Source organism: Schistocerca nitens, chromosome 2, assembly GCF_023898315.1.
Source record: "Schistocerca nitens isolate TAMUIC-IGC-003100 chromosome 2, iqSchNite1.1, whole genome shotgun sequence".
Lineage (NCBI taxonomy): Eukaryota > Metazoa > Arthropoda > Insecta > Orthoptera > Acrididae > Schistocerca > Schistocerca nitens.
This window is the reverse complement of record NC_064615.1, coordinates 777,139,509-777,155,136: the sequence shown is the minus strand read 5'-3', so window position 1 is coordinate 777,155,136 and position 15,628 is coordinate 777,139,509. Positions and strand designations below refer to the sequence as shown.

The window sequence follows — 15,628 nt, the reverse complement described above, 5'->3', positions numbered from 1 at the left end:
ATGACAGATGCATGAACAGAACTATAAACTTACCAAGTTTCCATTTTGCACTCTACAAATGTCGTATGAGTGTTCCTCTGATCATACAAAATGTCCAGGCGGTAGTCAAGTTCGTTTTGTACCTTATGTAGGAACATCATATCAGCAGTCATCACAGCAGCATTTATGCATTCTCTGAGCTGTTCCAGTGTTCTCAGCTCTGGGGGTATATAAATATGGCCCTTAATGTACCCCCAAAGAAAAATGTCACAAGGCATTTCCAATTGCGACAGGGAGCCTACTCAAAACCTTCATATGGAAAATAGACCCAGGAAGTTACTTAACCATTCTAAGTGTGAGGTCTGTAGGTTTCAATCCATTGTTGACAACCTGAACCTGCCAGGGACAGTTAGACAACAGACTTTCTTACAAAGACAGCATCGAACATTTGCAGACAGTGCCATGAAATTAGTTATCATTGTCATTTTCTTACAGTCATATTGGTTTTCCTCTCTCAATATTTCTTTAGGTGCAGAGGTGACAAAGTTCTGTCTGACAGAATTGAATGGGAGAGTGGTGTTCCTGGAGATGGTATTGTAAAATTTTCCCTTTGGCGTAAATAGTGTAACATCAACATTGAGAATTCCAGTGCATTGATCCATTTTAGTGGGCAGTTTTTCAGAGTATTGTTCGTTCCAGAACACAAAGATGAATAATTAAGGAATGTGGAGGTGGAAGGAAGAACTTGGAGGACTGGGCTGAATGTACTGGTTTTATAGATTTTTGACAGAGAAGTTAGTTTATATTGATTGTAACAATGTAAAGAAAAGATAGATTGCTGGTCTGAGCTGCCGGAGATGGCAGTCGTGTGCAAGGGTGTCCTTGCCTGTGGGAATGAATGTGTGTGTGTTTATCTTTTTCAGATAGGCTGTGGCTAAAAGCTAGTGTGTAAGTATCTTTTAGTTGTGCCTGTCTGCAACTTAATGCATCAGCTTTATGATAAGTAGCAATCTATCTTTTGCTTACATTGTTGGTATTCCAACCTAGAGTTTCCATTGTTTGATATTGATTTTAATCATTATTGCTGTGTTTTTACTTCACCTGCCCAGCATAAGGACACCATTGCAAGTTTTAATGTTTTAGTGAGATTTGTGGACCTCATATTTGAGTCAAAGCTGTAATGGTTATCACACCTTAATGTTCTGGAAGCAAGTTGCCTGATGGTTTTTAACACCTTGGACTGCCTTAGTCACAAGTCCTGGGTAGCAAACTGAGCAAGTCTGCTTCAGTGTTACAAAGTTTTTATATGATCTCAGCTAGATTATAGTCATGGCGTACTGAGAAGTGAGTTTCAGTCTATCACTCATGCAGGGGCTAGATTGATTACTGGGGAAGTTTTATGGCAACCATAGAAAGGCTTTAGGAATCAAATAAGGGATAGAATGTACTCACTAGAAAAACACTGTTGTACTCAAAAACCAGTTGCCTTGTTTTCATACTAATTAACAACGGAAAATTGTGATGGTGGTTGAAGGATCCAACAGCCCAATTTTAAATTCCCTGTTTACTATTCAGTGCCTGCTCTTCGTGGTGAACCAAGCTATCTTAATTCACATTATTTTACAAAGCTTGTCATGAAGTGGTCACTGCTGATTGTTGTTTAGTAATCTATTGACTGTTTATCAGTATATACAATAGTTTTTAAGGCTGATGAATAAATTATTTTCACACAAAAAAATGTTCTTTTCCCACCAGAGGTATGCTGTGATTCCATTATCAACAAACAGTGGACTGATTGGCTGGGTACCTCACTGTGATACACTTCACACACTTATAAGGGATTATAGAGAGAAAAAGAAAATATTATTAAACATTGAACACAGAATTATGCTTCGGGTAAATACACTTTAGTAAAGAATACATTTTGAACTATCTAATGATATAGATTTTTTAAAATTATCTGTAGCAGTACCAATTTTGTTAACTGCTGTACATTAGAAAATGTAATTAATACCTTGTTATAATTATAGATGGCACCAGATTATGACCACCTAACACTGATGCAAAAAGTGGAAGTGTTTGAACACGCTTTAGAGCACACACAAGGAGATGACCTATCACGACTTCTCTGGCTTAAATCACCGTCATCAGAAGTGTGGTTTGATAGACGTACAAATTATACTCGCTCCCTTGCCGTCATGTCAATGGTTGGTTACATACTGGGCTTAGGAGACAGGTAAAGAAAAATCTGGTACTAATACAAACCAACTTTCATTATTTGCAAATAACGGTGATTACTTTTAAACAGGCCCACTTGAGTTCTTTTACTATTTGTATATTTATTGTGGTATTATTAGAATTATTGTTTTCCCTTTTTTACCAAATACTAAATATTTTCTATTCAATTCTTTTAATTTTCAGGCATCCTTCAAATTTGATGTTAGATCGGCTGAGTGGGAAAATTTTGCATATAGATTTTGGAGATTGTTTTGAAGTAGCAATGACAAGAGAAAAGTTCCCAGAGAAGATTCCATTTAGGCTTACTCGCATGCTGATTAATGCAATGGAGGTAAAATATTTACACCAAATCTTTATTTTTTTAAATTGTATGCATTGTTCCTTGTATAGCATAGTCTTTTAAGTGGTGTACTGTCCCTGCAGTAATGACTTCTTCTTTAAATTACTTATTTTCAATTTTATCTTAACTTATCCTTTTCTCGTTTGTCCCATTTTGAGATATGTAAATAAATAAAAATTACCACCATACAAATTCAGATTGCTAAAATATTCTGTCTGACCCCCCCCCCTTATATATATATATATATATATATATATATATATATATATATATATATATGGAATGGATATGTGTGTGTGTGTGTGCGAGTGTATACCCGTCCTTTTTTCCCCCTAAGGTAAGTCTGCTCCCGGGATTGGAATGACTCCTTACCTTCTCCCTTAAAACCCACATCCTTTCGTCTTTCCCTCTCCTTCCCTCTTTCCTGATGAGGCAACAGTTTGTTGCGAAAGCTTGAATTTTGTGTTTATGTTTGTGTTTGTTTGGTTTGTGTGTCTGTCGACCTGCCAGCACTTTCATTTGGTAAGTCACATCATCTTTGTATATGTATATATATATATATATATGTTCAACCTCCCCTCTCCAGTGTCATTTTCCTAATTTTTTTTTTTAATTGCTGTCTTCAACAGAGATTTTATTAGCTCTCATTCTATTGCTTTGCAATGATTTTATTTTGCAGATAATTTTATACAGAATGAGCATTCCCATTACTCATATGTGCAAAGTCACATTGTTGTGGCTTGTTTCTCTGTGCAAAAGTGGTACAACCTAAACTGTAACACACAAGTGCTTGTCTGAAGTACGTACCACTTTGTTGAACACCTGTCACTCCATATTTTTTACTCTTATAATGTTGTTACTCCGTGGCGTGTAAGTGATCGGCTGCTTTAATCTGTGTGCCTTAGCTGCCTGAGGAGACATGTTTTAACTGAAGTGTAACCAGATTTTCATCTCCATAGCTAATTCAGCTCATGAATGAGTCATGAATCATGCGAAGGTGTTTCCTGCACTCTGAGGAATGGAACCATCAGTTACTCGGGAACAAGTCACACTGCACAGTGACTTAAATTTGGTATTCCACTAAGAGAAGGACTCATTGACTAGGCTAGTGCCTAAGACCTTGTTAGTGCCAAATTAAAAGTAGAACTTAGCTATGCCACTATTATGTTTACCAATGAAATGCTCAGTCTTGCTTTGCACCTTCAGTAAATCAGTGTTAATGTTACTTATTCAGCAGTTTCAAAGCATATTCAGCAGTTCTGCATGTAACTCAAATACTGTGGCTCTCCCATATGTTGTGCAATTTCTCAGAGTTTTTCTGTATGAAGAATGTGAGTAAAGCATTGTTCTGAATCTGATCAATTAGTTACCGTGTACATTGTTTTCTCTGTTATTACACAAAGATAAATTGAAGACACTTATGTCACACCCAATTTAAATGCAAATTACATATGGTGAGCTGTATGCGAAGAACAAATAGTTCCGTTGTGATAAAGTCACAAAAAATATGTACCTCCCAAATGTAATAAAAAAATTATTCATTTTTATGACATCGAAATAGTGTGATGAGGAGATGAGAAATCAGAAAATAAATTTTCTGTGGGTTAATATACTCAATTGCCAAGTGAGATACAGAGCAGCACCTCAACCATAATCATTGAATTTCATCCACAACTGTATAAGCACCTAGAATGGTACAGAATGAGTTGCATCGGGAATGTTAGAAGTGTCTCATGATGAAATTTGCCAAGAGATTAAAATCACAGACTACAGAGCAATACTTGAGATGAAATAACTGAAGGTTTAGCTAGAATCAGTTTGTCATTGTACTAATGTTGGTAAAAGAAAGCAACTATTTATTCTCAGACAGTTATGTCGCTGAAACTATACAACTATTCAATGGCTTTGGTCTTTTTGATACCTGACAACCACTATTGATGTCAGTGATGTGTACAAGTGTAGTTTAGATATGAACTTCCTTTTCTTCCTGGAATTTGACTGTATTTTCTCTAAACCCTTTTAGAACTTCCTTGACATATGACAAACAAACCATTCTTATTTTTTAACTTCCTAAAGTGTATTAAATTTGAGAAATAGTATCATTGTAATAAGGTACTGGGATTTGAGTGTCCCATGATATTCCCAAATTGTGTAATGCTAACTAATATGGCTTGACACCTTTCTCATTTCATACCAGTTTAAGTCATAGAGACACATTATTATTATTGTTTTTATTATTATTTTTTATTCAGTATATTTATTGTGCTGACATGTTCTGTGATCATGTGGTAGGATAAAAATGGACCTTGAGAATTAAATTTGAAATTTTTTATGCTCTTTATCCTCTACATACCTCTGAACATAATGTTAGATAGTAACCACTCACAACCTCGACGGATCATGCAGAACATAAGTGACCTGCATTACTGATGAAACATTTTGGCGAGATGATAAGTCAAGCCCTAGTATGACATCACATAAATTAGGCTTAGTGTTCAATGTAATTCATGGGGGCTGCTGGTGAGTGTGAATACCTTTCCACGAACACTCCCATGCAGACAATTTACCCTTGGTGCATCTCAACTGAGACTTAAATGCATTAAATTTTGTTGATAACAGAGTAAATGTGAACCAAGCATATTCCTTCCACACTTCAAACTTTTATAGGGTTTTCAGTGTGCATATTAACATTAAAAATGTTTTTGTGAAACAAAATTGTGCTTTTCAAAGGTAATACATTGTTAAAATGTGAAAATATGATAAAGTATCGTGGAAATATAAGATAAAAGAAATGTATGTCAGCTACTTAATGAAACCTCACAAGGCACTCTTATTAGTTGTGCCTCTGTTGATAATCAAATTCAGTACACAGTCAAGTTTCAGAAATACTTTTTCTGTGAAGCATTTCTGCCACAAAAACGAAATACACAAAACTTTGGAGATGACCACATATTACTGCATCACCAAAGGCAGGAAACCAGGTTGATGATCCAAACTACATCTTTTCGGTTTCTCGCCATGAGAAAATGTATACTGCTTGATTTTGAACATAACCTCAAACACATCCCAGAGTAAGATTATTTTTCTTGGAAACTGATTTTAAACTTAGTAAAGCCCGTTAAAGACAGTTTTTAGGAAATTAAAATGACACTGCTTTTTATGATCTACATTGACGTCTATACTCCAGAACTGGCCGAGGGTACATCCCATTATACCATTTATTAGGTAGGGTTTCTTTCTATTCCATTCATGTACTAGAGCATGGGAAGTACGATCCCTATGCATGCGATACATAGAGGGTTGTAGCATATGTAAGGGGGAAGGGTACAAAAAAAAAAAAAAAAAAAAAAAAAAAAAAAAATTAAAAACTGTATATTTTCAAATTGTTTACAAAACAATCTTTATCCCCCTTCAAAATAATCTACACTAATACTAGTATGTTTGTCCCACTGGTGCTTCCACTCTTCAAAACATTTTTTTGTAGTCAGCTTTAGAAATGGCTGGCTGTTTTTTGCCCTCTTTTTTTCCTTGGTTTCTTCTGTGTTGTCAAATCGGTGTCCTTTCCTGCCCTTTTTCATGTGTGGAAATAAGAAAAAGTCATACGGAGCCAGGTCAGATGATTAACATGTGTGGGCAATGGAACCATGCTATCTTTAGTCAAAAACTATCTAATAGAGATGGCTATGTGTGTAGGTGTGAGGAACAAACTTGGCAGCAATCCTTTTCATTCCCAAATCTTCCATTAAAATTTGCTGACCCTAGCTCCAAGATAACCCACTAATGTCTGAAAATTGATCAATTGCCCGTTGATGGTCTGTGACCATACGCTCTTCAAATTTTTCAATATTTTCATTGATTTGAGCAGTTGATGGACGTCGGAATGAGGTTTGTCATCAGTTGGCATGTTGCCATTTTTAAATCGAGCAAACCACTCGTACACTTGAGTTTTTCCCATAGCATCAGCTTGGTAACATCTTTTCAACACTAAAACAGTTTCAGAAGCATTTTTACCTAGTGTTGTGTTGTTGTGGTCTTCAGTCCTGAGACTGGTTTGATGCAGGTCTCCATGCTACTCCACCCTGGGCAAGCTTCTTCATCTCCCAGTACTTACTGCAACCTACATCCTTCTGAATCTGCTTAGTGTATTCATCTATTGGTCTCCCTCTACGATTTTTACCCTCCACGCTGCCCTCCAATCCTAAATTGGTGATCCCTTGATGCCTCAGAACATGTCCTACCAACCGGTCCCTTCTTCTTGTCAAGTTGTACCACAAACTCCTCGTCTCCCCAATTCTATTCAATACCTCCTCATTAGTTATGTGATCCACTCATCTAATCTTCAGCATTCTTCTGTAGCACAACATTTCGAAAACTTCTATTCTCTTTTTGTCCAAACTATTTATCGTCCATGTTTCACTTCCATACATGGCTACAGTCCATACAAATACTTTCAGAAACGACTTCCTGACACTTAAATCTATACTCAATATCAACAAATTTCTCTTCTTCAGAAACTCTATCCTTGCCATTGCCAGTCTACATTTTATATCCTCTCTACTTCGACCATCATCAGTTATTTTGCTCCCCAAATAGCAAAACTCCTTTACTACTTTAAGTGCGTCATTTCCTGATCTAATTCCCTCAGCATCACCTGACTTAATTCGACTACATTTTCATTATCCTCGTTTTGCTTTTGTTGATGTTCATCTTATATCCTCCTTTCAAGGCACCGTCCATTCCGTTCAACTGCTCTTACAAGTCCTTTGCTGTCTCTGACAGAATTACAATGTCATTGGTGAACCTCAAAGTTTTTATTTCTTCTCCATGGATTTTAATACGTACTCTGAATTTTTCTTTTGTTTCCTTTACTGCTTGCTCAATATACAGATTGAATAACATCGGCGTCAGGCTACAACCCTGTCTCACTCCCTTCCCAACCGCTGCTTCCCTTTCATGCCCCTCGACTCTTATAACTGCCATCTGGTTTCTGTACAGATTGTAAACAGCCTTTCACTCCCTGTATTTTGCCCCTGCCACCTTTAGAATTTGAAAGAGAGTATTCCAGTCAACATTGTCAAAAGCTTTCTCTAAGTCTACAAATGCTAGAAACGTAGGTTTGCCTTTCCTTAATCTATTTTCTAAGATAAGTCGTAGGGTCAGTATTGCCTCACGTGTTCCAACATTTCTATGTAATCCAAACTGATCTTCCCTGAGATCGGCTTCTACCAGTTTTTCCATTCGTCTGTAAAGAATTTTGCGTTAGTATTATGCAGCTGTGACTTATTAAACTGATAGTTCAGTAATTTTCACATCTGTCAACACCTGCTTTCTTTGGGATTGGAATTATTATATTCTTTTTGAAGTCTGAGGGTATTTCGCCTGTCTCATACATCTTGCTCACCATATGGTAGAGTTTTGTCAGGACTGGCTCTCCCAAGGCCGTCAGTAGTTCCAACGGAATGTTGTCTACTCCCGGGGCCTTGTTTCGACTCAGGTCTTTCAGTGCTCTGTCAAACTCTTCACGCAGTATCGTATCTCCCATTTCATCTTCATCTACATCCTCTTCCATTTCCATAATATTGTCCTCAAGTACATCGCCCTTGACCCTCTATATACTCCTTCCACCTTTCTGCTTTCCCTTCTTTGCTTAGAACTGGGTTTCCATCTGAGCTCTTGATATTCATACAAGTGGTTCTCTTTTCTCCATAGGTCTCTTTAATTTTCCTGTAGGCAGATCTATCTTACCCCTAGTGAGATAAGCCTCTACATCCTTACATTTGTCCTCTAGCCATCCCTGCTAAGCCATTTTGCACTTCCTGTCGATCTCATTTTTGAGACGTTTGTATTCCTATTTGCCTGCTTCATTTACTGCGTTTTTATATTTTCACCTTTTGTCAATTAAATTCAATATTTCTTCTGTTACCCATAAATTTCTACTAGCCCTCTTCTTTTTACCTACCTGATCCTCTGTTGCCTTTACTACTTCATCTCTCAGAGCTACCCATTCCTCTTCTACTGTATTTCTTTCCCCCATTCCTGTCAATTGTTCCCTTATGCTCTCACTGAAACTCTGTACAACCTCTGGTTCTTTCAGTTTATCCAGGTCCCATCTCCTTAAATTCCCACCTTTTAATCTACAGTTCATAACCAATAGATTGTGGTCAGAGTCCACATCTGCCCTGGAAATGTCTTACAATTTAAAACCTGGTTCCTAAATCTCTGTCTTACCATTATATAATCTATCTGATACCTTCTAGTATCCCCAGCATTCTTCCATGTATACAACCTTCTTTTATGATTCTTGAACCAAGTGTTAGCTATGATTAAATTATGCTCTGTGCAAAATTCTACCAGACGGCTTCCTCTTTCATTTCTCACCCCCAATCCATATTCACCCACTATGTTTCCTTCTCTCCATTTTCCTACTCTCGAATTACAGTCACCCATGACTATTAAATTTTCGTCCCCCTTCACTACCTGAATAATTTCTTTCATCTCATCATACATTTCATCAATTTCTTCATCATCTGCAGAGCTAGTTGGCATATAAACTTGTACTACTGTAGTAGGCGTGGGCTTCGTGTCTGTCTTGGCCACAATAATGCGTTCACTATGCTGTTTGTAGTAGCTTACCCGCACTCCTATTTTTCTATTCATTATTAAACCTACTCCTGCATTACCCCTGTTTGATTTTGTATTTATAACCCAGTATTCACCTGACCAAAAGTCTTGTTCCTCCTGCCACCGAACTTCACTAATTCCCACTATATCTAACTTTAACCTATCCATTTCCATTTTTAAATTTTCTAATCTACCTGCCTAATTAAGGGATCTGACATTCCACGCTCCGATCCGTAGAACACCAGTTTTCTTTCTCCTGATAACGACGTCCTCTTGAGTAGTCCCCACCCGGAGATCTGAATGGGGGACTATTTTACCTCTGGAATATTTTACCCAAGAGGGCGCCATCATCATTTAACCATACAGTAAAGCTGCATGCCCTCTGGAAAAATTACGGCTGTAGTTTCCCCTTTCTTTCAGCCGTTCGCAGTACCAGCACAGTAGAAAACAGAATTTTTCAGCTGCAATGTTGTTCACTTCAATGAGTTGCGCTGTGTGTGTCTAGCGGCAGAAATGTGTACTACACAAGCACACCCCATGGCAATGTTATTCCAGGATTTTTTTGGTACCCTCTCGTATGCCTACTGTCATAATTTAAAACCAGTTCTTGAAACTTTTTCAAGAACCTGCCAGTTCGATGTCTTCATAATCTCTGAGACTGTCTCCCAAAAGTTGAACATACCTGCGACCATTCGTGTTGCCCTTCTGTGTATACGTTCAATAATCCCCTACTAGTCCTATTTGGTACGTGTCCCATGAGCAACATTCTATAATGGGTGGCACAAGTGTTTTGTGAGCAATCTCCTTTGTAGACTGACTGCATTTCTCCCGTATTCTAGCAATGAACCAAAGTCTACCACATCTACCACCTACTTTACTTTTCAGTGAGCCTGTGTAATCATTACATTTCATATCCCTACAAAGTGTTATGCCCAAGTATTTGTACGAGTTGGCCGAGTCCAGTGGTGACCCATTGATAGTATAGTTATAAGAATTTTTTCTTTTCTTTTTATGAAGTGCACAATTTTACATTTCTGAACATTCAAAGCAAGTTGTCAATCTTTGCACCACTTAGAAGTCTTATCAGATGCTGACTGAATATTTATGCAGCTTCTTTCAGACCGTAATTCATTATAGGTAACTACATCATCTGCAAAAAGTTTGTGGTTGCTATTAATATACAACATGAACAACAAGGGTTCTAACAGAGTTCACTGCAGCACACCCAAGGTTACTTCTACATCTGATGATGATTCTCCATCCAAGACAACATGCTGCATCCTCCCTACCAAAAAGTCCTCAATCTAGTCATAAATTTCGCTTGATACCCACATGATCATACTTTTGACAGTAAGCTTTTCAGAAATCTACCTGACTGCCTCAGTCCAAACTTTCAGTACATTGTGAGAAAAGTGTGAGTATGGTTTCGCATAATCGATGTTTTCGGAATCCATGCTGGCTGTCATGAGGGACATCATTCTTTTTTAGATACGTCATTATGTTTGAACTCAGAATTTATTTGCTACTGTGGAAGCATCATCAGCTAACAAAGGATTTCTATCTTAAATCTGTTATTGGATTTGTTCAGCAAAACCAGAGGTTCTGTGTGTCTTCTTGGAAAAAAACAGCAAATGGGTATTATAGAAGAATTGATTTCCCTAAGCAAGTACTCTTGCTTCAGTCTACATAACATCCTCGCAACATGTTGATGGAATGGCACAGTTTATTTACACAAACAAAGGTAGCCAGCTGCACAAAGCAAGAACTCGAAGAAGTGGGAGAAAAGCTGACATTGCCTGTTGATTTTTCTATGATGATAACTTTCTGAATGCAAATCATTTGAAGACCAAAATTTTCTCACTCCTGCGTAACTGAGAAGCAAATAGGATGCTGAATGTATCATGTTGCAGTTAAAGTTCACAAACCTAAGTTGTGCCTAAGTATCTTAAGCTCACTTAGGACGGATATACCACAATCAGAAAGCACAACACAGAATCCCCAACATCTATCAACATACCACAGAATTCCCAGTGTCTATCAACATACCACAGAATTCATAACATCTATCAACATACCACAGTATTCCTAACATGTGCTTTGATTACACTTCCTGGCAGATTAAAACTGTATACCGGGCTGAGACTTGAACTCGGGAGTAAAATCTCAGTTCAGCACATAATTTTAAAATTTAAATCTGCCAGGAAGTTTCATATCAGTGAATACTCTACTGTCGAATGAAAATTTCATTTTGGAGGTGTGCTTTTGTGTTCAACGGTGAACCAAATCTGTACAAAGGACGATCTGTTGACAGAAAATGAAAAGACTCTTAATGCAAATGGAAATCATTTAATCCAACCCGGAATATAAAATACAGTAATATGTATACTCAGAAATATGAATGTGCTGCAGTGCGGTTGGTTGGAGTAGAATTCAAATCTCTATCCAGCCATCCTGATTTATATTTTCCATAGTTTCCCAAAATTACAACAGTAAATAGTGGGAAGGTTTCTTTGGCTGGACCAGGGGCAGTTCCTTCTTTCACTTTGTGTAACTGAGTTGGTGCTCCACTTGTAATGCATTAGGAGGGATTATTTTATTATGATCTAACTTCCTTCCTATACTTGACCATATTTTCAGTTTGTCATTTGCTGTTCCGTAAAACATTTCTGGTTTATCTTGTGACACATGCAAAGGGCATGAAAACTGCAAAGGGAACAGAGCAAAATATGTAGAAGAAAAATACACAATGTACATAATAGAGACTCATGATAATGAAAGAATGTGAAAGTCTCAAATTAACATACTTAGTATATCCCAGAAGAAAATTTAGATTCAAGAAAAACTTCTGCACTGTAAAGAAAGTTAATGTCAGTCAACATATTTTCATTTTCTTCTCAATGAGTGCTTTCTTTCCTTATTTGTTTTCTTTTTTGAAAATAAAAACTAGTTTTCTCAATTGTTTACTTTGCTCACAACTTTATTTTATTTACTTATTTACTTTATTGTATGCTCAGCAATTGCATGTGGATGATAACACTGCCACATAAGATAATACGGCTTGCAGTTAAAACAACATTAATTGTTTGCTTGTAGGTTACAGGAATAGAAGGGACATATCGCCGCACGTGTGAGTCTGTTATGTCTGTGCTTCATCGCAACAAGGACAGTCTGATGGCAGTTCTAGAAGCATTTGTGTATGATCCACTGCTGAACTGGAGACTCATTGATAATGCCACACCCAAAGCAAAACGCTCAAAAGCCCAGACTGATTTGTCTGTTTCATCATCATCACAAGAACATGGTGATATACTGGATGCAGGTGGCAGTCTAAGTGCTACTGCTGCTAAGAAGGGTGTACCTGGCAGCATGGAAAATATAGGTATGTGCAGAGAATTCGACGATCTTTCCGTATATTATGATTCTTTTTTTAATTTTACAATTTGACATCTGTTTATAATCGAAAAGAAACTATATTGAGAGTAAAAATCAGAAAAGGGATAGCCAGTTTTTCCTTGATTTTTTTAAGTCCCAAGCTTGTGTTACACCCATGATAAACCTAACATAATTAACAGTATAATAACTTTGACAGAGGGGCAAAAAAATTAATGGTAACTTATTCTAGAATGAAAAATAATAGAAAGAAAAAACTGTGTGGAGAGATAGGCGGTAAGGTAACTCGCAATACATAGCAGACATGGCCAAATGTATCAAAATTATTTTCCTAAGTTACAGTAGTTAAAGATATGTTGAGTTTCATGTCAATACTTTGGTCCTAAAAGAAAGTAATCAAAGTATTTTCAGCTTAACTAGCTGCATAGAGTACAGTGAGAGAAAAAAATGATAGATAACCAGCAGACAGAAATGTTCCTGCTGTCTTACATCATAAACTTGACCATCATGCTGTTGTGTCCATCACATTCAGAAGTTGCAAACAGTCCTGACAAAAGGAAGTGAAGTATTGTTGCTAGATAAGTGGTGTCCCAGAAGGAGTGGTCAATATTCAGGGATATGACAAGAACAATCATTAAGAGCAAAAAAAACTCTAGTAAACTTGGGTTCTAAAATGCATGCCTCAAGAGCTATGAGCGCTTTGTCGTTGTCAGTGCCTGTGAAACAAATGTCTCCTACTGCACAAGATCCTTGCTTTCCATATTTTGAGAAGTGGTATGTGAAGTGGCAGTAGAAACAATTTACACTAGCCTGACTGTAATGCATACTTCAACTTCTTTCATATTCAAGAAGACACTCCTTCATTATGCAACATTTGAGACATCATTGTTCTATCTGTCTCTTTTTCCACTCCAACTGTGTGCTCTATATGGCAGAAATGTTCCTTCTTCCAACTTTTTCTCAAACTTTATTTACTCACAAGGGAACCTCCCCATCGCACCCCCCTCAGATTTAGTTATAACTTGGCACAGTGGATAGGCCTTGAAAAACTGAACACAGATCAATCGAGAAAACAGGAAGAAATTGTGTGGAACTATGAAAAAAATTAGTAAAATATACAAACTGAGTAGTCCATGCTAAGATAGGCAACGTCAAGGAGTGCCGTGGTCCCGTGGTTAGCGTGAGTAGCTGCGGACCGAGAGGTCCTTGGTTCAAGTCTTCCGTCGACTTATAATTTTACTTTCTTTATTTTCGCAAAGTTATGATCTGTCCGTTCATTCATTGACGTCTCTGTTCACTGTAATAAGTTTAGTGTCTGTGTTTTGCGACCGCACCGCAAAACCGTGCGATTAGTAGACAAAAGGACGAGCCTCTCCAATGGGAACAGAAAACATTTGATCGCAAGGTCATAGGTGAACCGATTCCTCCACAGGAAAATACATCTGATATATTCTATACGACACTGGTGACGGCATGTGCGTCACGTGACAGGAATATGTTTTCGACCCACCTAACTTGTACACTTGGCGAATGGGTAAAAAGATTTTTCTACCTTGCCCGATTTAGGTTTTCTTGTGGATGTGATAATCACTCCCAAAAAAGCGATGAAAACATAAGAGTCTGACACAAACTGAAAATAAAAAATTAAAATTTTCACTTGGTGGAAGACTTGAACCGAGGACCTCTCGTTCTGCAGCTGCTCACGCTAACCACGGGACCACGGAGCTACTAAACTCTAATTGGCCTTGATGTTGCTTATCTATCACGTGGACTACTCAGTTTGTATATTTTGCTTATTTTTTCATAGTTCCACACAACTTCTTCCTGTTTTCTCGATTGATCTGTGTTCAGTTTTTCAAGGCCTTTCCACTGTGCCAACTTATAACTAAATCTGAGGGGGGTGCGATGGGGAGGTTCCCTTGTCAGAAAACACTCTTAGCTTCATTGATTACTTGAGGGCAAAGTACACTAGACCACCTTTCATGATAACATAAGCAATATTAAGAGAGACCACAAAATAATAATAATTAAAAAAACATCAAATGACGCCACATATTTATGCAGAAACAGTAAAGGAAATAACAGAAAAATATATGCTCACCAATCCATGGTCCAAATATATTTGCTAACCATAAATTTATTATAATGCAATGTTAAATGTATTTTGTACAGACAATAGATTATATAGCTACATTCATTGTTAAACAGTGAAGTAATGCTTCTTTTCTGCAATATAGGAGACAACAACCAACCAGAAGCTCTGAACAAGAAGGCTTTAGCGATAATAACACGTGTTCGAGAGAAGTTAACTGGCTGTGACTTTTCCCATGAGAAAGATCTGACAGTTCAAAAGCAAGTGGATCTCTTGATACAACAAGCCACTTCTAATGAAAATCTGTGTCAGTGTTATATTGGCTGGTGAGTGTTTTGCATATTAAAACATTGAGCTATACTATAAAAACAGAAAAAGAACAGTTTGCGAAGTAAGATTTACAGTACCTTCTTTTTCTGTATTACCTTATCATAGTATAACAGAGCTACAGAAATAACATAAAAGCCAGCCGTGGCCGAGCAGTTCTAGGCGCTTCAGTCTGGAACTGTGCGACTGCTACGGTCGCAGTTTCGAATCCTGCCTCGGGCATGGATGTGTGTGGTGTCCTTAGGTTAGTTAGGTTTAAGTAGTTCTAAGTTCTAGGGGACTGATGACCTCAGATGTTAAGTCCCATAGTGCTCAGAGCCATTTGAACCATTTGAAATAACATAAAACAATTTTCTATATTCTGAAGATGTTTGTTAGTTATTGGCCATAGTTGTTGTCTGTTCCCTTTGGTAATTGTGAATTTAAAGGGGGAAATCTAGTTGATAAGACTTACGAGATATCATTGATATGTAATGTCATCACATCATATCATATATCTCTGTTGTTTGTCTTGTCTTTCATGGACTGTCTGTAACATTATCTCATATGTACCACTGCATGAACTTTGCCATGAAAGAGTACTGCGCATATCATTACCTAATTGCCAAAAAAGAATAGCTAAGTGTCAAATTACAATGTTT

The 15,628-nt window shown here is 37.4% G+C and overlaps 1 protein-coding gene across 2 annotated transcripts in view; it reads left to right on the top strand.

Moving 5' to 3' along the window:
- Nucleotides 1-15,628, top strand: part of LOC126237023 (serine/threonine-protein kinase mTOR) — a 281,416-nt gene that overhangs the window by 259,447 nt on the left and 6,341 nt on the right. For both annotated transcript variants that reach the window (XM_049946767.1, XM_049946766.1), the window contains 5 exons: nt 1,735-1,875; nt 2,010-2,215; nt 2,401-2,548; nt 12,272-12,557; nt 14,806-14,986. In XM_049946767.1, the coding sequence (XP_049802724.1) occupies nt 1,735-1,875; nt 2,010-2,215; nt 2,401-2,548; nt 12,272-12,557; nt 14,806-14,986 (962 nt within the window). The remainder of the gene's footprint in view (nt 1-1,734; nt 1,876-2,009; nt 2,216-2,400; nt 2,549-12,271; nt 12,558-14,805; nt 14,987-15,628) is intronic.